The following is a 23,066-nucleotide window of genomic DNA, read 5'->3' as shown; positions in this document are numbered from 1 at the left end:
CGTGTGGTTGGCTGGAATGCACACAAGTCAATTTCTTGGCTTTTAACACAATAACATGAGGGGTGCTGGGTGAAGGGTAGATGAGAACTGCCTATACTGTCTTTGAAACTTTTCTGTAAACCCCAAATGATTCCAAAATGAAAATTGTAGAACATGGAGAGTGACCGTGGGAGTCACTTAATAATAATCACCACGTGGATAGTAACAGCTTACATCAGAGACACTGCACTCAGTCTCACTGGTCTATATGTAGCTTACCAAAACTGTAAATGTTGTGCCCATTGACCCAGCAATTCCACTCCAAAAAAAGGTACCCCAAAATATTCACGAAGAAGCATGTACGTATAGTTGCACTACTTACAATTAGAAAAAAGAAAGTAACCTTAACATCAGTTACTAAGTTATGGAGAACGGGCCTTGGGAGAATCAGGACACAGGCTTAATGGTGAGAAGCCAGCTCCAACCGGAGGAGGCCTATTTATGCTGTGATTCTGTTTTCACCTCATCTGCAGCTTATCCACAGTGGTTACCTCTGGAGGGGCCTGAAAGGACCTGGCAGGGACATGGAGGACCAAGAGAGGGCATGGGGGTTTAGGAAGCGGTGGACCAACTCCTTAGAGGGGCACACCAGGGAGCACACATCCTATTCTGCCTTCTGTATTCAACCAGATTCAACCCTGACCACTTGGTGTTGGTCCTGCTCCTGCCACCCCTCATCAAGTCAGTGTTGTAGCACTATGGCAGCCTTTGGTGATAGAGCATTTTAGAGATTAATGCACACTTTGCACTCTCTTAAGGCACCTGTGTTTATTTCCAACATGTGTGAGACTACTTATACTTACCATGGTCCAGGGATCCCTTACAGGAGCAGCTTAGAGCTTGGGGTGGGAAAATGAGCATGGCCAGGCATGGCCAGAAGGTGGGCATGTGACTATTCTACTGCTGGCACACCACACAGGATGCACTAGCCCTCTGCTCAGAGCTGCTGGGAACAGACCCAGGGTCCCCATTCCTTTTCCAGGAAGTGGGAAGGGCAGGATCTGGCTCTAACCTGGTGTTCACTTGCTTGCTCTCATGTGGGGATTCCCTTGCCAAAGGTGCTAATCATCCTCACTCCTTGGCTGGCCCAAGGCCCCTGAACGTAGAGGCTCACAGAGACACAGACGGGGTTATATCTATCTGGCTCTCAAAGACATCCATATGCCTGACCCCTGAGCCACCTCTCACAGGCCCATGCTCCTCTGGCTCCACCTGAGCTGCTGAAGGAGAAAAGCCCTTCTCAAGGTGCCCTCTTCCTCCAGCATGGGTCAGGGGGAGCTCTGCTAGGCACACTGGACTTCAGAGAACAGCCTGAGCCTGTCCCAATCCCCTCAGAGTGCCATCTCTGTGTGCTATGGACACATAAGTGGCTGTGGTCTGTGCCCCACCAGTGCCAGGTGCTGGGATGTGGCAGCTCAGAGCTCGCTGCCCAACAGAGGCACACTTGCAGCCCAAGACTGAGCACCATAAAAGCCCAAGACCAGAGCCCAGGCAGAGTCCCAGAGCTTTGCTCTTGGGGCAGCTTTGCCTGAGATATCTGCCCTGTAAGTGGGGACAGCAGGGATGGTGAGCCAAGCAACCCAGGGTTTTCATGAAAATCAATTTGGCACATGGCAGGAGCTGTGAAATAAAAGGAAGGTGGTCCCTGCTGCTCGGCCAGCAACCCCGTCTGATGAATCCCACAGCTAAGTTGGTCCTGTACCCCCTGACTGAGAGCCAGACTAGGTAAGTGTTGCCCCAGGGGTGGGAGCCCACACCTTAGAGTAGGTACTCTGGGGCCCTGAGAGGTGGCACCTCTGGAGGCCTCATCTCAGATCTGGGCCCTGCAGAACCCATGTCTGAGGTGTGCCGGACCAGGACCAAAGGTTTCAGGGAGCCATGGGCCAGCCTCCTGGGAAGGGAGTTCATGCTCAGGGATCTGCTAGGCCCCAGGAAAACGCTGCTGATGAGTATGAACACATGTGTCCAGGAAAACTTACAAAATGGAGAACTGAAAGTTGGCCCTTCTCCCAGGCAGCCTGGCCCATGGGCCATACCAAATGGAAGGGAAAGGGGGCGCATTCTGGGATATACCAATGGCTTCCCTCATCATTGTACTGCATGGTAACCCAGAGTCCAGAGAAAGGCTCAGGACCCTGTGTGGAAACAGTCTCAGCAAACTGCCTCACCAAAGTTAATATCTTTTTTAAAAAATATATTTTATTTATTCATTTTTAGGGAAGGGAAGGAAAGGGAAGGAGAAAGAGGAGAGAAATATCAATGTGTGGTTGCCTCTCACATGCCCCCAACTGGGGACATGGCCTGCAACCCAGGCCTGTGCCTTGACTAGGAATTGAACTGGCCACCCTTTGGTTTGCAGGCTGGTGCACAATCCACTGAGCCACACCAGCCAGGGCTCACCAAGGTTAATATCACACTGTGAATACTGGGGGAGTAAAGCTGCTCATACTTAAATTTTCAGAATCCTTTCTATCACAGAGTGTGTCTTGTGGAACTAGCACTGCATGGGCACTGTGCAAGGTGTCAACTATTTATTATAAGGTGACAGTTTTCTCTCTGCTTAATCTATAAATCTAAGCAATCCCATTTTCTACAGAGACAGTCAGGGTGGGGGAAGTAAATATGCCTGCCTGAGGTGGAGAAGGCAAAAGGACGTGCAGGAGTGAGGAGAGAAGGCAGGCCTCCAGACCTCGGTGACGAAGTCAGTGCAGCTCGGACTAACGGGACAGCAGCCTAGAACCACCCGCAGGCAGGCCGGGCTCAGCATGCCACGAAGACGGCACTGCAGTGGGGAAGGACAGCTTTTTCAGAACATGAGGGGCAAATGATTTGGAAAAAAAGCAGTTCGGGTTCTTACCTCACTCCTTCTGAGGAGTACTTTCTAGAATTAGACCAAAATTTAAATATATATATATATATATTTTTTAAAAACTGTTACATTTCCAGAAGAAAATATCAAATGTTACATAATCTTGGCGTACGGAAAATATTTCTCAGCATGATACAAAATGCAGAAGCCACACATGAAAAAAACATAACTAATAACAACTTGAAATGCCTGGCAAAAATAAATAAATTTTAAAGACAAAAACACAACCAAAGTCAAAGACAAATGACAGGTTGGGAGAAAACACTTTTAACAGAAAATGGGAATTACCTTAATATTGAAAGTGTGCCTAGAAAAGAATAACACCAACAACCCAACAGGAAAAAACAGGCAAAGAATATGAAATACAAACATGTGTTATATATAGACATGTTTATAATAGAGATCGTTCCAGTTTCAAAATGGTAGAAATGATCAACATAAAAAATAAATCTGCCCAGGCTGGTGTGGCTCAATGGATCCAGCATCAGACTGTGAACAAAAGTGTCACCAGTTGATTCCCAATCAGAGCACATGTTGGGTTGCAAGCCAGGTCCCCAGTAGGAGATGCACAAGAGGCAACCACACATTGATGTTTCTCTCCCTGCCTTTCTTTCTCCCTTCCCCTCTCTCTAAAAATAAACTAACTAAATAAAATTAAATAGTCCCTGGCTGGTGTGGCTCAATGGATTAAGCACCAGACTGTAAAGCAAAGGGTCACAGGTTGGATTCTCAGTCAGAGCACGTGCCTGGGTTGCAGGCCAGGTCCCCAGTGGGGGGCACACAAGGGGCAACCACACACTGATGTTTCTCTCCCTCTCTTCCTCCCTTCCCCTCTGTCTAAAAATAAATAAATAAAAATCTTTAAAAAAATTAAATCCTTTAAAAAATAAATCTCACAAAAGCATTGAGATCCACTGCACTTCTAGGAAACACAAACCTACAATGAAACACTATTTTATGCCTTCCAACTCAGCAAGATCAAGCAATTGAGGACATCAGCCCCTTCCTTCATTGAGAGGGGGGCAATTTGGTAGGACCAGCTAAGATTATGTACCTAGTTAGAGACATATGGAAAGGCTTTTTGACCCAGCACCTCTGCACCAAGGAATTCAGCCCACAAAAATATTTCTACTTGGCTACAAGTATAGTCCACCTAGTACTGTTTGTTACAATACTGGAAAGAACCTAACTTTCAACCAACAGGAAACAGGATAAATACACAGTATTAATAAAACATGGTACAACCACTAAAACGAATGTGTTCATAAAAAACACTCTCCAAGTGGGATCATGTGAACAGTGAGTGACGTTTTCCACAAACATATTAGATATACATGCATAGATTTTCTCTGTTGATACATGAGAAACTGGTTTATCTCTGTCCCAGGAGAGAGGGAAAGAGGCCATGGAGGGCAGGGGTGGGAATGACACCAAGTTTTCACCTGCCACCCTTTCATGTTCTGAATTATTTACTCTGTGTATCTGAAAACATTTTTGTTCAGTTGTAAGCAGTTGCTTTGAACTTGCTGTTTTGCGTAGTCCTGATTCAGTAAACCTACATTCTGATCGGGTGAAAAGACAGCATGCTCTGTGATAAGTGCAGTACCAGGGGTCAGTGGGAGCATAGAGCTGAGGGGGTCAGGTCGGGAGAAGGGTTGCTTTGGGGAAGAAAGCAACTGAAGCAAGAGATTGAAGAAGTCAGACTTGTTAAGAAAAGCTAGCTATGCTGGTAGAAGACAAAAACCAGGCCTAGTGAGGGTTATGTGAGACTCAAAGACCAGTCTGTGCAAATGTCCTAGGGTGAGAAGGGCAACCCAGATCTAGGGCCACAGATGTTCTTGGCTCTAATGAGTACACATCCCACATTCAGTTTGGTTTCTAAACCTTCCATATTATAAAAAACTACTAGACTCCCGGCCAGAGGGGCCCGTGGGGATAGGGAGGGACGAAGGCACTAACAACTTCCCTGCCCACTCCCAGGCCAGGGCACTTCCCAGTGATAGAGACGGGTGGTAGGGGATTCCATAGGCTCAAAGACTGGGTTGCCCAGAGAGGCCAGGATACTCGTACGAGCCTGGATGCACGGCAATGGGAAGGGGCAATGGGAAGGGGCAATGGGAAGGGTCGGTAGGAGAGGCATCTCCCGCGTGACCCCCGGTGAGTCACCTCCCGTCTGACAGTGGCAACTATAGTACACGCTTGACGGGACATTCTAAGCTCTCTGAGCACCCAAGTCCCTCGTTCTCAATTTGGAGCAACAAAAAACTCTGCAAAGCAAAGTACCAAAAGGCCAAACCCGGCCGGACAGACGGGGAGCGATCCACCGCTACCTGATCCTGCTCGGTGTCAACACTTGAGATCTGCGAAGGCGCTGAAGCAAGGCGAAACTGCGTGCCACCCGACCCTGCGGCACCCCATTCTGCACTTAGGGAGATCGAGGCGCGTGGGGACGGGAGGAAATCGTTGGGAGCGGCAGAAAGGGCAGGGGCCGGTAGGGCGGGGTACGAGCCGCCGCCACTTACCGGCGAGGCAGGGGCCTCCTCCACCGTCGGCCGCTTCCGGGCGAGCGCCACACCACTTCCGCCAGGACCTCGCATTTGACGCAAGCTCGAGCGGCCGTCTCTACCAAAGCAGAAGCACCGCCCCCCGGTCCGCCCTCCTTAAAGGGGTCGCGCAAAGTCAGAGGTCTCGGGCTAGGTAGAGTCTGGTAGGACCAAGTCGCTCCACCAAGTACTCACTCCGCCACAGCCCGGTCCCAACACAAGCTAAGCCGCCACCCAACCAAGGGGTGGATGATAGGTTACTTGCCCCAGGAGTTCGCAGGAGGCACTCTGGGTCTGGGGGTGAGCACGGACTGCAACTGAGGTCCAGATACAACCCGGACTTCAAGGGAACCTCAAACGGAGGTCAAAGGCCCTGAGGCAAGTTACGGAAACCCAGGCCCAGGTGGTCTCTTTTCCTGGGAGAGACCCCATAAGGCCCTCAGACCTCCCACTGCCCTACCCCGGAGCTTCAGCCTCCCCATTTGCAAAGGAAGTGACCTAGCCCAACTCCTCAAGACCTTGGAAAGCTGTGTTGGCCCTCCGTGCAGCTCATCCCCCAGGACAGGCGGGACAGGAAAAGCAGCCTTGTGATTTCAAGTGTTCTTATCTACCATGAGAGTGATTGCATCATGTCCTTATCCATCACGGGAGCTGAAGGGTGCCTCAGAGCAGGACAAGCACAGACCCAGTGCGGCCACTCATCCCCCAGGGTTGTCTTTAAAAGGAAGAGAGCACATCATTCTCCCAGAAGGTGCACCAAATCTAGGCAGAGAGGGTCCTGGGTTCGAATGCTGCCAAACCCACCACCACCTCACCCAGGCAACCAATAACCACAGGGTGCTCTGGTTGGGGCCCTATCCCCTCTTCCACAAGGGAAAGTGACAGTGCTATCTGCATTTGTGCTAAACTTTCCTGAGGCACCCTTCAGCTCCCTTTCCTGAGGAAGCAAAACCAACACCCTCTGGGAACACACAGAGCTCTACAGAGCACACAAGAGCCATGAAAGCAGTAAGAGCCCTAAAATTTAAACCTTTAATTTGTTTTCACGTTTTCCTTTGTTTTGCTTCCCAAAGGAAATGAGGGCGTTGCTCTGTAACTTTTACATAGTCCACAGCCCCTGGGCCGGGGCAGTTCCCACCAGATTGCCCACCAGCTGCCTCAGCGGCCTGGGGCACCCGGGGGGGTTCACATGCAGCCCCCGAGGCCAGGGCTGGCGCTGTCTTATTGCTGAGGTCTGTCCCGGCTTCGCTCGGGGTGCAGCAGCTCCACTAGGCGCGCTGGTTGGGCAGCTCCTGGGAGATGAACCGACGCAGGCGCTCCAGGTACTGGCTGTAAAGCTCAATGTCGTTGTGCCCGGCGCCCTCCACCCACAGCGGCTCCACAGCCTTGGGGCAGCGCTCATAGAGTGCCAGCCCGTGCGAGAAGTCGATCACCTCGTCTTCCGTGCCGTGGATGATAAGCACCGGTGATGTGATCTTGGATACCTTCTCGATACTGCAGGGTGGGGGGCGTCAGGCCTCCACTCCCTGCCCTGCCGAGGGCCCCGCCCCCGCCCCACCCCCAGGGCCTCCCAGCTCTCACTTGGGGAACGCATCGAAGCAGTAGGTCTTCCTGGTGTCTGGGAAGGCGACGCGCATGCCAGAGGTGAGCGGGGAGTGCAGCACCACCGCAGCACACTCGTAGCGCGAGGCGAGGTCCACAGTGGGCACTGTGCCGATGCTCTGCCCGTAGAGGACGATGCTGTCCGGACTGATCCCGTACCTGGCGGCAAAGCAGAGTCAGCAGCAACCACAACACGTGCCTCCCACAGCCCGCCCTCCTTGAGCAGTTAAGTTCTCCATTCTGTTAGGACAGCCTCTAGGCAATTAGGCTGGTCCTTGGGACCCTCCCCTGCCTCCCAACACAGGTGGTCCTTTTAGTAGGGAGGTAAGGCCCTGGGCAGGTGTGAAGACAGCTGCTCCCCCTGAGCCCTCCCCCACCCCACTGCAGCCCCAGGTCACCTGGCTGAGTTTCTCCAACAGATCATTCAAGGGGAGTGCACCTGGTGAGGGTCCTCCCACAAAGCCTGCTGGGGACATTGTAGCCCCGGGGGCCTCTCCTGCCCCTCCTGGTCACCCTGTCAATCCCCAACCCTACACACTTAACCAGGACCACACCCAGATTCTGCTTTGGATTTTTCTTATCCCTGCTGTTGGTTTTGAAGGCGAGGGGCACTGTCTTTCTTCGTACCCCTCATCCCTTTACTGTAGGGAATTGAGGCAGCTGTTCCCATCTCACCCCTTGATGTCTCCCATGCCCAACTAGATGCTTAGTACACCATGGTGAGTAGACTATTCACTGCTGTGGGGAGGTGGGTGGGTGCTAACTCCTTCTCCTGGCACTTCCTCTACACAGTGGCCAAGACCTGGGCTGCTTCTCTCCTCAGCCCCAGCCTCTTCCCTTGCCCTGCCACCTCTCCACATGCCTATAGGGTCCCCCCACAGCCCAGCTGATCCAGCTCCAGACCACCTACAGGGCCTGCTCCTGACTGCACGGGAACCCACTTGCCACCCTCCCCAGGCAGATGGCCTCCAAGGCTCTCCTCCAACACATCTGACCTCAACCCCAAAGGCACACCCCCTTCCTGGTGGATAGAGGCCAAGACAGTTCTGTATGTCACCTGGGGAACACACCTGGGAAACCAGACTCCACCTCCCTGTCTACAGAGGTATTCCCACCTGTCCCTGTCCTTGTAGCACTCCGTGTTAACCCCTGCCTACACCAGGCCTCAGGGATGCCACCTGGCCACATGCCTACCACCCTGACTACTCCTCCCTAGCCTGCTCCCATGTTGCCATGGCCACCCACCCAACGTGCTGAGCACCAGCCCAACCCTATCACTCAGCTCCAAGTAGGGATCCTCAGCAGCCCCTGGACATCTACACGTGGATTAACTCGACAAGCGCCAGATGGAGCAGCACTTCTCCCCCAGGGCCTCCTCAGCCCAGACAGTGCTTAAGCTCGAGCCTCTCACTGCCTCTAAGCTGTTGGAGCTGAGGGACCAGGACTTGGAAATCAATGCTGGTGACAGGACAGATGCCCGATGGACAGAGCTCAGAGCCTTCACCCCACAGCAGGGTGTGATTCTGCCAGCAAGCTCCAGCATGAGCAGGGACAGCAGGAAGGGCTGAGTCTGCCAAGGGCAGGCATGTACATATACCATACCATCCAAGATAAGTCCCTGGTGCCCCTGCTCCCAGGGACAGCCTGGTACATCATGGGCCCCATCTCCCCAAGGCAGACTGACTGAGCCCTGAAGGAGAGGGTCTGGCAGGTAATCAGGCAGGGCTGAGATGGGGCGTCCCCCAGCAGTGGGCCAGGGTTGGCCTCCTTCTGGAGCAGTGCTGCACACAGGGTGGCATGCTGCAAATGCTGGCTCAGAAACTGAGTGAATGTGCTTCAGTGAGTACTAAGGAGAGAGAGGCCTGCCCAATACCTAGACAACCAGGATGGTGAAGGTCCTTCAAGCATGTGGGTATGTCTTCTCACTGGCCTCCCACTGGCCACCAGGGCTGTGCTGGGCACTAAAGGGCCCAAAAGAACCCTCTAGGCCTAGAGCAGCCCCCCTGCCCACTGCCCCCAGGATGAAGCCACAAGTGCCTCATAGGCCTATCCCCAGAATCCCAATGAGGTATAGCCCCGCTCCGCCCTGTACCTCATGTGCTCCCTCAACCTCCGGGCTCCCACAATTCATTCACACAGCCCTCACATTCTACTTCCTGGGCCCAAGTCCTCTGCCTCCTACTCCCTCCTGGGGGAACCTCCACTCCCCTGGAGCAGCCCGTCTGTCCCAGGGAGGTCTGAGGACCACCCACCACATACCTGCCTGCACACCAAGCATGCCTATTGGCATGCTGAGGGGACATGGGTCAGACCTCACCTTCTGGACCACTGAGGCTGCTGAGGGCTTCCTCTCCAGCAGGGCCACCCACTGGGACTTGGCCCAGGCTCCTCCCTCTCCAGGGAGGCTGGCCCAAGTCCCTGGTGGGCGCCTTCCAACCCTCCCTGTTTCACAGGGTCTGGTCCCTTTGAGGGGACAATCCAAGTTGACCAAGTCCCCAGCACACAGCTCACCGGGTGCGCAGGGCCTGCCAGGCAGCATCAATGTCAGCGTAGAGGTTCTTCTCTGAGGGCCTGCCCGAGCTGACGCCATAGCCCGAGTAGTCATAGGAGAAGATGTTACAGTTGATGCGTGTGCCCAGGCCAATGTAGAAACTGCTCATCTGGCCCAGGTCCACCGCGTTGCCATGTGAGAAGAGGACTGTGTACCTAAGGGTGTGGGGGGAGACGGGTCAGAGGGCAAGGGGGGAGGGAGCTATCACACCCCAACCCAGGAGGGGACAGGAGTGCTGACAAGGGGAATAGGCTGCCTGTGCCACAAAGTAGCCCAGCCCCTCCTGTCTATGTGATCTCAGGCAGGGGACAGCCAGCAAAGCCTCAGGCTTCCCCTCTGTGAAAGGGGCACTGGAACCATTGATCACATTCTGAGCATGGGGGGAGCCCAGCTGCCTCTCCTTGAGTCCATTCCTTTTGGAGAGACTCCAACAGCCCCAGAGGATGTCAGGCACATGGGACCGCTGCTCAAGGCATTCCTGGAGAATGAGACAGCTTCTCCGTTGGCAGGGCTATCCCCTCTGCTCCAGACAGCTGGCCCCTGCTCCTGCTTCACAAGCAAATAAAACCAACCCCTGTGCACAGTGGTGTGGGTCTCCCTCTCCTGCAGAAAATGACCTTGGCACTCATTTCAGCCCTTGTGTCCCATGGTAACCCTGCCAAGCTGCTGCTAGCAGAGCCTGCCCAGGTCCTGCCAACAGCAGGCAACCCGGTATCTCCAGCTGATGGACTCCTGGAATTCCCTTCCTCCAGCAGTACTGGGTCCCAGCTTCCCACTCCCATCACACCAGACTGGCCCAGAGGAATAGAGCTCGCCCTTTGGACTTAGACCTGGAATCAAAACCTGCCTGGTCTGAGGCAGAAGCACCTGGAAGGTCGGCTTCTGCCCCATCCCTCAGGCTCAGGGAAGAGCTGTGCTTGCAGGTCCTAAGGTGCCCTGTTAATGGGAAGCCAGACTGAGCATGAGCCACCAGCTGGCCTCAGGTACCGAGACTTCACTGGGCATCAAGCCCCTAAGAGACTGCTCTTTGTCAAGCAGGTGCTGTGACACAGCCACTTGAAGCCACTTCCCCAAGCCTCAGGGTCCTCATCTGCAAGATGGGGTGCTAAGGCACCCTCAGAGCTGCACATGGTAGGACACCTGGCACTAAAGGCCCCCAGTAACTGGGCAGAGGCCGTCGGCAAAGTGAAGCCCATTCTTGGAGGCTCTGGTCAGCCAGCACTTGGCGAGAAGAATCCCCAGGCACCCACTGGGCTTTTGCCCCACTCTGGCACTCCAGGGACCCTCAGGATGAGCACAAGATATTCCCCAGATCCTGTCCCCCTCCATTCTTCCAGGCTCCAGGTCTGTTCAAGTCAAGTCTTTGAAGCTAACCTGGCTCCAGGCACGCAGCGCACATACATGCAGGCAATGCGGTTGCCCCGGCTGCTCTTGGTCAGGAAGACCTCAATAGTGTCCAGCTCGCGCTGGCCGTATTGGAAATCAGAGCGCTCCATCAGGTGGAGCTTCCAGCGCCCAGGGGTGCCTGTGGAGGTCCGCAGGGTCCCCAAGGGGGTGGTCCCGACCCCACCAGGCCTGGGTTCAGGTTCGGGCACCAGCGAGTAGGTGGGCTCTGGAGGCAGGAAGGCGAGCTTGGCGGCAATGCGACCAGGGCAGGGCGGGCAGCAGAAGAGGCAGCACAGCTCAGTCACGGACAGGCCGTTCATGGTGGGCACCAGGCCCCGGGGCAGGCCTCACTTAGCAGGGGAGGGTTGGGGTGCTCCGAGATATGGGCGGGGAGGGGCAACCCCCAGCCACTGCCCCAGACAACAGCCCTGTTAGGAGGCAGCAGCCCAGCCCCATTGCGGTCCAAGCCGAGCCCTCGGGAGCCTTGCAGCCTCACATCTCCAGGTTGTGCACAGGGAGGCCCTGCAAAGAACAGAGGTATGTGAGATCCCCCAGGGCACCACCAAAGACGGGGAACCAATCTACATGACCTGAGGCTCTTGGCCTTCCTCAAAGCCCAGTCCACTTTCTCCTGCTCAGACTGCTTGTCCTCCACCCCACAGAACTGCAAGCCCAGCTTGCCCTCCAAGGGGACCATGTAACTCCCAAGTGACCTCTGTGGGACCCAAAGCTGATCTGTCCCCACCTGCTACCGCCCTTCCTCAGTTTGCAGTCAACAACTCTTGCCACTTAAGCCCATCTGTCAGCTGGGCCACAGCCTGATGTTTCTGCTGGGCAAGCAAACCCCTAGCCCACTTGAGCTCTCCACCCCCTGTGCTGGAGCTAGGGAAACCGTCACCACCCCCCTCCCGCCCCACCCCGTGCCTCTGTCCAAAAAGCTGGCCCAGACTCTGCCCCCTGCCCATCTCTGTGATATCCTTCAAGGATCGAACTACCACCCTCAGGTGATACAGAGCAGCCAAGGACCAGAGGGACCGAAGAGCACGCGCTGGACCCGCCTCAGGACATGCGGCAGGACTGTGATGTCCAGAGACAGAGGAGCTAAGGCAGAGGAAAGACAACAAACAAAGGCTCTGGGAACAAAAGCAGAATACATCTCAGGCTAAGAGCTGAACAATGGCTCTCCCCTGTGCTGGGTGCCAGACCCAGGGGACAGGCTGTTGAGAGCATAGGGGTGACGGGAGCTGGGGCTCCTCCTCCAGCTCTGCCAACTTCAGGGTCTGGGACCTCAGGCAAGAGGCTTCCCCTCCCAGGGCCTCAGTTTCCCCACCCATCAACAAAGACAGCACTCACCTCACAGGGGTAGTAAATGAGATGAGGGGTTTAGTGGTAGGCAGGGGATGTGGCTCAGAGTAGAAGCTCAAACATTCTTCCTTTTGGCAGCACGTTGTGAAACACTGTATTTAATTGATTACAACTACATTGCTAAAGCAAATACAATCGCATACAGAGCTGCGAGCAGAGACTAGGTAAAAACAGAGGTTTGAGGAAACCTGACCACTTACTCTACTTTCCCTACAGACTAGTTCCAGGGAGGGAGACACATGCCACTCAGCTTTCCCAGCACGGCACCCTGGCGCATTCAGTTTTGAGGCCACAGCATTTGAAAACCACTGGGCGGATTCAGAGTAGGTCAGAGCAGTGTCAGGCCCAGAACACACCTGCTCTCTCCAGATCTGTGACCTGAGAGTCAGGGCTGGAGAGAGCCACATTCAGCCATTGCCTGGACTCGGGGCACACACAGGAGTGGGAGAGCTGCAAATGCCCACGTGGGGAGACAAGACAGCTTCCAGGAGGCCCCAAACTCTCAGGCAGGATGCATACTTTGTGTGCAAGAATTTTTCAGGGGACAAGGTCTACCGTACTGGTTCTCTGAGGCAGAAGAGTTTGCCCTCACCAAGGACAGCTGCCCGCATCCAGAGACATTTTTGTTTATGAAAACTGGGGAAGAGAGCCCCTAGCATTGAGAGGGTAAAGGCCAGGGATGTTGTTTAACGCCCCCCAGGACTTATCCCCCAAAAGGACTTATCTGTCCCCAAATGTCAACCAACATATTCTCCAAGAGATCCAGACCCCAAGAGGTGATAGTCCACAGGTGCGAGGGGAAACTAAAGTGTCGGAAGTCTGGGTGGCACTGTGAAAGCTGCTTTTGAGAGGAAGACCTGGCCGAGAGCAAGGGGGAAACTCTGAGGATGAAGGGGCACACCAAAGTTGCCAAGCCTCACTGACCAAGCCAAAAACCTGGATGTGGTCCTTGACTCCTCCCTGCTGGCTCTTCCTCTCTCTCTTTAACTGCCACCTGGTCCCCTCCCTTGTCATCACCTAGCCTTCAGCCATCTCCTTCCTTGCCCCCCACCCTTACTCCAAGCCATTCCTCCCCACAATCCCCAGCAGCTGAGAGATCTTTTCACAACACAAAGCTGATCATGCCACCTCCCTTTTAGGATGCCCCAGGACCTCCCACTATTTCCAGGATAGAGATCAAATCCCTCACCAGAGCCTGCCAGGTCAGCAGTCAGCTGGGGTAACCTCTCCAGCCTCACTCATCTGGTACCCCACTCCCCCTCATTCTCCATAGATAAGCAAGAGCCCACACAGGTCCCCTCCTGGGGACCCCCTCCCCAATTTCATTGGATGGTCCTTGCCCATGTCCTTTCCACCATTCACATCTCATTGCAGGGACGTCAGGGAGGCCTTCCAAACCTGGTCAGGTCCCCCCACCTCGGCACCCACCGTGCTTTCATGGTTCCAAGTTCAAACCAAAGCAAAACCCCACGAAGGCAGGACCACTGTCTGTGTTTGCTCAATAAACAATGGCTGAACTAATGGGCAAATGACAAGGGGAAAAGAGAAAACCGGGAAGCAAGAGTCCTTGAGGTTTGACAGGGAAGGGGGACAGTCTCTTCTCAGGCCACATGCAGCTAGGACCTCCTGCTCGTCATTTATGGGTGTCACTGAGTGTGCCCCAGGAGCTAGGCCTCAGACTGGGCAGTGCACATCCAGGTGCCTCACTCACTGGGCACACGCCCCTGGCACCGAAAGCCCCAGTGATTCCAACCACATGCACATACTGGGCACCCTGCTGCCAGGCCCCATGTGGGCTGGAGGTGTTAAGAAGACCAACAAGGAACCAAGGCAATTGCAATACCCTAGGACGACCTACATACAAACGACTCTGACGGCACCTCACCCAGCCAGTCAGGGTGGGAAGGCTGCCTGGAAGAAGGTGCAGAGAAACTGGCCAGGTGACAGGGATGAGGCAGAGGGAAGAGCATGAGCAAAACCCCAGAGGTGACAGAGCGTTCCAGGAACTGCGGGTCCTGGTTAGCGCCGACACTGGAAGAAGAGGCGGGCAGAGAGATCCTGGAGGCCCGGGGCCCCGCCCGTGAGCCCCGCTGCAGAGATTGGACTTTATCCTGGGGAAAACAGGGAGCCCCGGAGGAGTACTGGGCCGGGGTTAGGGGGTGTGGGTGTTCCTTGAACTGGAGCGGAGGCCGGGCAGCCAGCAAAGGGGCTGAGGCGCCTGGGAGATGTTTAAGAATCAGGGCTTGGCTTTGGGCTGCAGCGGCCGCGGGCCCGAGTGTTGGGCTGGGGGGCCGGTGCCGGGGCAGGGGCAGAGTCCGCGCCTCGACCGCGTATTCCCGGAAGGAGCGGGCGACAACCCAAGAGAGTGGGCGTTCAACCCACCACGTCGGACGGCTGAATGGGAGGTGGGGGGAGAAGGGGGAGAAGGGGGGGAGGGGGGGGCCGCGTCACAGGAGAGTGAGCGCCCACCCCACGTTGGAAGGCAGGAGGGGGGACAGGAGTAGGACGGAATTGGGGCACTGGCCCGTGGTCTTCGCCACTGGTCCGGGGTCCCTCCGGCCAGAGCCGTGGTCTCCCCGGGAATGTGGGGTTTCGGGGTCGCCCGACCGGGCTGCCCCGGCCTCGCGGACGGGCCCGGCTCCCCAAACGGCCAGACGCGGCACCGAGGCCGCCCCAAGCCGTTGCGCCCGCTCCTGTTCGGCACTCACCGCTGCGGCCCGCGCACCCCAGTTCTGGGGCCGCACTCCATGGTACCCGGCCGTCAGCCCGTGCGTCCGCCCGTCCCTCGGCGCCACTGCCTGGCCCTCTGCACCGCTGCCGCCGCCGCCGCTCCCCCGCGGGCGGAAGTCAGCCTCGCTCCCGGCACCGCCCCGGAAGTGACGCGAGTCCGTGCTAAGGCTAGAAGGTCTGCTTTGGTTTTCGGGAGTCTAGTCCCCTCATCATTCATTCCTTCTTTTACTCACACTAGGGCCGGGACTAAGGGGAAGCGAATGAAGCACGGTTGCGGAAATGCCGGGTCTGATAATGCCTTTATTTAAAATCACGATATTTTGGCCATGATCGGTGTGGCTCTGCTGCTTGGGTGTCGTCCTGCGACGCGGGTTCAATTCCCAGTTAGGACACACGCTGGGAAGGGACTCATGGGAGACGCAACCAATCTCTCTCACATAGGTTTCTCACCATGTCTTTGTTCCTTCCTTCCCTCACTCTAAAAATAAATATTTTCCAAAAAGTCATGAATTTTGTTCCTCCTGGGTTCTTTTGCACATTTCATCTTTTTAAGTATTGCATGAAAATACTACAAATTCTGGTAGCTCAGTTTTTTGGTGTTCCTTAAATTCTGTACCTAAGGCAAGTGCCTTGTACTCCTTACCCCAGTCCTCCCCAGCTCTGCTCACCCTACAAGGAGAGGATAAAGGCTGGGAACAAAATAGGGAGTATGGCCAAAGATGACAGGTGGCCAAGCCATCTTAGGAGATAACAGTGACAGAGTCAGGAAGACTGCAGAGGCCAATAGGGCCCAGCTTGAGGCAAGACTGTGAATTAGTTGGGCACTCTCGCCCTTGCAGGCCACCTGCCTTTATGCCTTGCCCCCTGCCTGCCCTTTCCCAGCTCAAAATGCCCCATCCCCAGCCAGCAGTCCCCAACCTACTCTCACCCCCACTGCTTCCCAAGGACTCTAATCTTTAGCTATATTTACAGAGATAAGCCTGAGGCTCTGGGCTTCCGAGCCAGACCTCCTCCTCCAGGGCCCCATTCTTCCAATCAGCTGCCTGTAGAGGACTCAGGCTCAGGAGTAGACACTGCCCAGGGCTGTTTTCCTCTGGTCCCCAGCTCTGGCCCTCTGACCTGGGCTCAGTCAGCACTTTGGCCTTGCCAGGTTCATTCCAACCTCAAGACTTTTGCATAAGTTGCACCCCCTGCCTGGAGTGCCCTGTTGCCAAACAGCCACATGACTGGTTCCTCATCTTCAGGCATGCTGTCATATGTCACCTCTTCAGAGAGCCCTCCCTGGCCACTGCCTCCAGTCCAAGTCCCTACTACACATCCCATCCCATCACACTATTTCTTACATCATTTTATTGAGCTGTTTCCTTGTTTATCATCTGTCTTCCCCATATTTCATCCGCTTCCCAGGGCAGGGACCCAGGCTTTCATCCACCATGTTCCCAGCTGTCACTTAGGCTGTCTGATGAATTGAAGGATGCGTAACAAATGGAATAAAAATAATTCCCAACCTAGAGGATGATTTCTGTGAGGGTGGGAGGAGACTCACTGAGCCTTTTGAGTGCCACCAAGCACAGACCTCAGGCCATCCCTCACTCTCTGGTTGACTTGAGACACACAATCTGTTTGGAAATTAATTTGGCTACAGGAATCAATGATCGTAAAAGCACTCCCACAGGGAACCATGAATTCCAGTCCCCAGCTCTCCAATATGGAACCATTAACCCCACGTGGTACTTATTACAGTTAAACGAATTGATTAAAAATCAATAAAATTTGCCCTGACTGGTGTGATTCAGTGGAGTGATTGCTAGCCTATGAACCAAAGGGTCGCCAGTTCGATTCCCAGTCAGGGCACATGCCTGGGTTTTGTGCCAGGTCCCCAGTAGGGGGCGCACAAGAAGCAACCACACATTGGTATTTCTCTTCCTCTCTTTCTCCCTCTCTTCCTCTTTCTCTAAAAATAAACACATAAAATTTTTTAAAAAGTTAATAAAATTTTTAATTTTGTTCTTCAGTTCTTGAGTGCTCAAAAACCAGTGGAACTGGTGGCTCCCATATTGAATGGCATAGATGGAGAACATGTCTATCAACAGGAAAGTCCCAGAAGCACCAGTCTACACAGTGAGTCCCACCAAGAAAGGCATCTGTGTCTATATTTCCCCATTGTGTCCCCAGTGCCCAACTCAGGACTTAGCGTTCAGTAAATGTTCAATAAATGTTTATGGAAGAAGAGAAGGAAGGAAGCAAGGGAGGAATTCTCCTTCTAAAGATCTAAGTAAACATGGAAAAGTTATTTGAACAAATAATAAAGGAGAACTTTCCCAATCTGGCAAAGGAAATAGACTTCCAGGAAGTCCAGGAAGCTCAGAGAGTCCCAAAGAAGTTGGACCCAAGGAGGAACACACCAAGGCATCTCGTAATTACATTAGCCAAGGTAAAAATGAAGGAGAGAATCCTAGAAGCAGCAAGAGAAAAGGAGACAGTTACCTACAAAGGAGTTCCCATCAGACTGTCAGCTGATTTCTCAAAAGAGACCTTGCAGGCAAGAAGGGGCTGGAAAGAAGTGTTCCAACTGACATAGCAAGGCAAGGACCTACATCCAAGATTGCTCTATCCAGCAAAGCTTTCATTTAGAATGGAAGGGCAGATAAAGTGCTTCTCAGATAAGGTCAAGTTTAAGGAGTTCATCATCACCAAGCCCTTATTATATGAAATGTTAAAGGGACTTATCTAAGAAAAAGAAGATAAAAAGCATGAACAGTAAAACAACAGCAAACTCACAATCATTAACAACCACACCTAAAATAAAAACAAACTAAGCAAACAACTAAAACAGGAACAGAGCCACAGAGATGGAGATCACACGGAGGGTTAGCAGCAGCGGAGTGGGAGGAGGAGAGAGGGGGAAAGGTATGGAAAACAAGTAACATAGATGGTAGGTAGAAGATAGACAGGGGGAGGGTAAGAATAGTATGGAAAATGTAAAAGCTAAAGAACTTATGGCACATGGACATGAACTAAAGGCGGGAATGTGGGTGGGAGAGGGTGTGCAGGGTGGAAGGGAGTGAAGGGGGGAAATGGGACAACTGTAATAGCATACTCAATAAAATATATTTTAAAAAATAAAGATCTAAGTAAACAATATGAAGCACAGCGGCCCTGGCTGGTGCAGCTCAGTGGACTGAGTACCAGCTTGCAAACCAAAGGGTCACCGGTGTGATTCCCAGTCAAGGCACATGCCTGGGTTATAGGCCAGGTCCCCAATAAAGGGCACGTGAGAGACAACCACACATTGATGTTTCTCTCTCTTTCTCCTTCCTTCACCCTCTGTCTAAAATAAATAAATAAAATATTTTTAAAAAACCACCATGGAGATGGTCACTTTTTCTGTCTTGACCTATCTGCAATGCTCTCATGAAACCCCCAGGGCTGACCACTGCTTGCGTATTCAGTCCTCTCTTGTTGGACATAGAGGTTGATTCCCTCTCTGGCCAAAATAGAAATAGCATGTGAGATTTTCACCCTGAGGGGCAGGGACCTTTCGGTTGGGGGAGGCATGGAGGAACAGATGATTCCTGGAAGAAGAGGCTTCTAATGAGAAGGTCCACTCAGCTGCATCCAGGAAACGAAACCATCATAGGTTCCTCCCAATTCTGCCCCTAGAAAAACACACCACAATGGGAACAGGAGTGACGTGGGAGGATGAGAAGACGGATGAGTTTTTCTCTTCTTCACACTTTGACATCTTCTGAGTTTGTTCTGTTTTTTCTTGGCAAAGGATGTGTTACACTGTTATGATCAGGCAGAGGCTGAAATAAAGCTAGATGGCTAAAAAATCATGCTTATACTTCTTGGTAGGCGCCCAGAAGAATTAAAAGCAGGGACTCAAACAGGGACTTGTACTTGATTATTTGTAGCAGCATGATTCACAATAGCCATGGATGGATGAATGGGTGAACAAAATCTGTTCCACCCACCCAGTGAAGTAGTATTTAGCCTTAAAAAGGATAGGCACATTCTGGCACCAGTGACCACGTGGATGAACTTTTTTATAAGCACTGATTTTTAATATGTTTTATTTATTGATTTTAGAGAGAGAGGAAAGGGAAGAGAGAGAGAGAAACATCGATTTGTTGTTCCACTTATTGATGCATTCATGGGTTGATTCTTGTATGTCCCTGACTGGGAATCAAACTGGCAACCTTCAGGGTGATACTCTAACCACCTGAGCTATCTGGCCAGGGATATGTGCATGATTCTTGAGGACATTAGGCTGAGTGACATAAGCCAGACAGAGAAGGACAAATACTGTGTAATTCCGCTCGTGGGAGGTCCCTAGAAGAGTCAGATTCATAGAGACAGAAAGTGGATGGTCGGAGCCAGGGGATGGGGATTTAGTGTTTAATGGGGATGGAGTTTCAGATTGGGGAGATTCTGTATATGAGAAAGTTCTGGATATGAGGAAGTTCTGGAAATGGATGGTGGGGATAGTTGCACACCTTGTGAGTGTACTTAATGCCACCAAGTTGTACCCTTAAAATGATTAAGATGGTAAATTTGATTTTTAAATGTTTATTTTTTAAAGACTATTTATTTATTTTTAGACAGAGGGGGTGGAACAGAGAAAGAGAAACATCATTGTGTGGTTGCCTCTTTCACACCCCCTACTGGGGACCAGGCCCGAATCCCAGGCATATACCTTGACTGAAAATCGAACCACAGCACTTTGGTTCACCGTCCAGTCCTCAACCCACTGAGCCACACCAACCAGGGCATACATGTTTATTTACTGATTTGAGAAAGAGAGAGGAAGGAGGTGGGGAGAGAGACATCAATTTGTTGTTCCACTTATTTATGCATTCATTGGTTGATTTTTTTATGTGCCCTGACTGGGGAATCAAACCCACAAAATTGTTGTGTCAGGATGATGCTGTAACGAACCCAGCCATGGCAAGATGGTAAATTTTATATTATGTATATTTCACCACAATAAAATAAATAAAGTTCATAAAACCATGAGGTTGGGGGAGAAACCCAAGTGCTTGGAGAAGTGACAGCTTCATGGGCTGAGACCTGTGCGGTCACTCAGGGCTTTGACCTCAGAAGGGCACCCCCCATGACTTACTGCCCTGTGGCTGCTGTCTTGGAATTCCTAATAATTTTTTTAACAAGGGGTCCTGTATTTTCATTTCAAACTGGAATCTGCAAATTATGTGGCCTGTCTTGGTTTGGGGAAAGGACCAAGAGGCCCAAGGTCATGGTCTGGGACCCTGGCACTGGTAAAGAAGCACCCTAACCTGCAGGTTGTCTGCCCCACCCCAAAGGGAGAGAGCGAGACCTAGTCAGGAAGTGGGCTCCTGACACAGCCAGGAAGGAAGTGTGTGTGTGGCGTGAGGGGGGGTGGCTCCTAAAATAGCAGCAGTTGCTAGCTGATTGGGTAAGGGGTGGGGATGGGAGGTTGGACAGGAGTGAGCCAGCCACAGGAAGCATGGGGTCTTTCCTAAAGAATCCCCTTCCCTGAACTGGGCCCTCTTCCATCTACACAGCCAGAAGTAATGTTTAAAAAATTAAATCATGCCCTGGCTGGCATAGCTCAGTGGATTGAGCGCGGGCTGGGAACCAAAGTGTCCCAGGTTCGATTCCCAGCCAGGGTACATTCCTGGGTTGCAGGCCATAGCCCCCAGCAACGGCACATTGATGTTTCTCTTTCTTTCTCTCTCTCTCTTTCTCTCTCTCCCTCCCTTCCCTCTCTAAACAATAAATAAATAAAATATTTAAAAAAATTAAATCATAACTTACAGACCATATGTGCACAAATCTTATTTGCACAACTTAATTAAACTGCACGCATACGGGTAAAACCATGGGTGCAACAGAAAATCCAGTGATGCGAGGGCTGGGGGGAAGGATGAATACACAGAGCACAGAAGATTTTTAGGGCAGTGAAAATGCTCTCTGCCTGATGCCATAATGATGGACACAGGTCATTATACATTTGTTCAAACCCATAGAACATACAACGCTAAGAGTGAACCCCCATGTAAACTGTGGATGTTAGATAACAATGACGCGTGTCAGTGTAGGCGCATCCTTGAAACCAGTGTCCCCCTGTGGTTGGGGCACATTGATAATGGGGGAGGCTGTGCATGTGTTGGAGCAGGGGTACATGGGAAATCTCTGTAGCTTCCTCTTGATTTGCTGTGAACTTAAAACTGATAAAAAAAAAGTCATTTAAACACACACACACATACATATACAAGCCTCTGGATTGTAATCCACTTCCAACCCCCAACCTCGTGCCAGAGGCTCCCTCCTATACTGTCCTTGTCCTTTCCCTCCAGAGACCATTACTAGTTGACTTCTCTAGGTGCTGACTCATTCATTCATTAAAAAAAAGTTTTTTTACTTTCTGTAAATAAAAGCATACAGTACGCTCACTTTTGTGTTGGTTACTTTCACCCCACACTTGGTGCATGTGTGTAGCAGGCGTTCGCCTTTTTCATTACTGCATTTATTCCATTGTATTATTGCACCACTTTTGTTGATGCATTCTCCTGCAGATGGACGATTGGGTTGTTTACAGTTTGGGGCTATTATGAACGAAGTTGCTGTGAACATTCATAAGTGTTTTACTGGGCACAAATACTCATTTAATTGGATGCTATATTAGTTTGCTGGGGCTGGCATAACACAATTGGATAGGGGGGTGGCTTAAACAACAATCATTGAGGTTCTTCTAGTGCTAGAGGCTGGAAGTTTGAGATTAAGGTTTCAGCAGGGCTGGTTCTTCCAGAGTTCTCTCTCCTTGGCATGTGGATAGCCATCTTCTCCCTGTATTTCACATGGTCTTCCTCCTATACAAGTCTATATTCTAATTTCCTTTTCTTTTTTAGAAAAGATACTTTATTTGTTTATCTTTAGAGCAGGGGGAAAGGAGGGAGAAAGAAAGGGAGAGAAACATCAATGTGTGGTTGCCTCTTGCATGCCCCCTACTGGGGACCTAGCCTGCAATCCAAACATGTGCCCTGCTGGGAATCGAACCAGCGACCCTTTGGTTTGCAGGCCAGTGCTCAATCTACTGAGCTGCACCAGCCAGGGCTGATCTCTTCTTATAAGGACACTGGTCATGTTGGATTAAGACCCAAAGCAATTATTTCACTTTATCTTAATCTCTGCTTTAAAGACTTTGTCTTCCAACACAGTCACATCCTGAGGTCCTAACAGTTAGGGCTTCAGTGTATGACTTGTGAAGGACACAACCCAATCCATAACAGGTTATCCTTTCAGGAGCTGATTAGCTGGATCATAGAATATACATGAGTTCAGTTTTAGTGGAAACTGCCAAAAGGTTTCCCAAGTGGCTGAGCTCTCTGGCCTCACTCCTCCATGTGCCCCAGAGCTCCCCACAATTTACCCTGTGGGATCTTCCTGGTTTGCATATGCCCAGCCAGGGCCTGCCTCAAGACCTTTGCACAGGCTGTTCCCTCTGCCTGGAACACTCTTCCCTCAGAAAATCTCTCATCACTCAGGGCTCAGGGAAAGCGTCACCTCTGCAGAGATATCTTCCTTGACCACTCCTTTTACCATAGCCACTCTGTCACCATGCATTCCACTGGAAATGATCTCATCTTTATTTTATTTTGCTTGGTGCATAGCAAGCGTGCAGTAATGATCATCTCTTCAACATCCAAGCCATCAGGGAAATGCTAACCAAAACCATGGTGCATAGTGCTTCATCCCCTCTAGAAGCTGTACCCGAAAAGATAGGTAATAACAAGCGTTGGGAAGGATGTGGAGACCTCTAAACCCTCACATGAGGTAAGGGGAGTGTAAGGAGCAGCTTCTTTTGGAAACAGTGTAGCACCTCCTCAAAAGGTTAAACCCAGAGCCACCATCTGGTCCAACAGACCATTGCCAAAGGTCTCACACTATGGTTAGCATGCCTGTTCGGCTCTAGGACAGGATCTCTCTCCCTTGGCAC

The 23,066-nt window shown here is 52.0% G+C and overlaps 1 protein-coding gene across 1 annotated transcript; it reads right to left on the bottom strand.

Annotated features, from left to right (window-relative positions):
- Positions 1-6,469: 6,469 nt before the first annotated feature.
- ABHD17A (abhydrolase domain containing 17A, depalmitoylase) lies at positions 6,470-15,211 on the bottom strand. Its single transcript, XM_045831843.1, has 5 exons — positions 15,064-15,211; positions 10,979-11,512; positions 9,565-9,759; positions 7,033-7,212; positions 6,470-6,945 (listed from the first exon to the last, which is right to left on the bottom strand). The coding sequence occupies exons 2-5, from the start codon at positions 11,308-11,310 to the stop codon at positions 6,720-6,722; spliced, it is 933 nt and encodes a 310-aa protein (XP_045687799.1). The 5' UTR covers positions 11,311-11,512; positions 15,064-15,211; the 3' UTR covers positions 6,470-6,719.
- Positions 15,212-23,066: the final 7,855 nt, after the last annotated feature.

Source organism: Phyllostomus hastatus, unplaced genomic scaffold, assembly GCF_019186645.2.
Source record: "Phyllostomus hastatus isolate PE091 unplaced genomic scaffold, TTU_PhHast_1.1 phas_contig_159, whole genome shotgun sequence".
In the NCBI taxonomy this organism is placed as follows: domain Eukaryota; kingdom Metazoa; phylum Chordata; class Mammalia; order Chiroptera; family Phyllostomidae; genus Phyllostomus; species Phyllostomus hastatus.
The sequence above is the reverse complement of the archived record's forward strand: the minus strand, read 5'-3'. Positions and strand labels throughout refer to the sequence as shown.

Coding starts and splice junctions, on each gene's coding strand:
- ABHD17A (XM_045831843.1), bottom strand. CDS start 11,310: ATGAACGGCCTGTCCGTGACTGAGCTGTGCTGCCTCTTCTGCTGCCCG. Junction 9,760..10,978: donor CGCTGCGTGCCTGGAGCCAG/GTTAGCTTCAAA, acceptor CCACACCCTTAG/GTACACAGTCCTCTTCTCAC. Junction 6,946..7,032: donor TGCTTCGATGCGTTCCCCAA/GTGAGAGCTGGG, acceptor CCCACCCTGCAG/TATCGAGAAGGTATCCAAGA.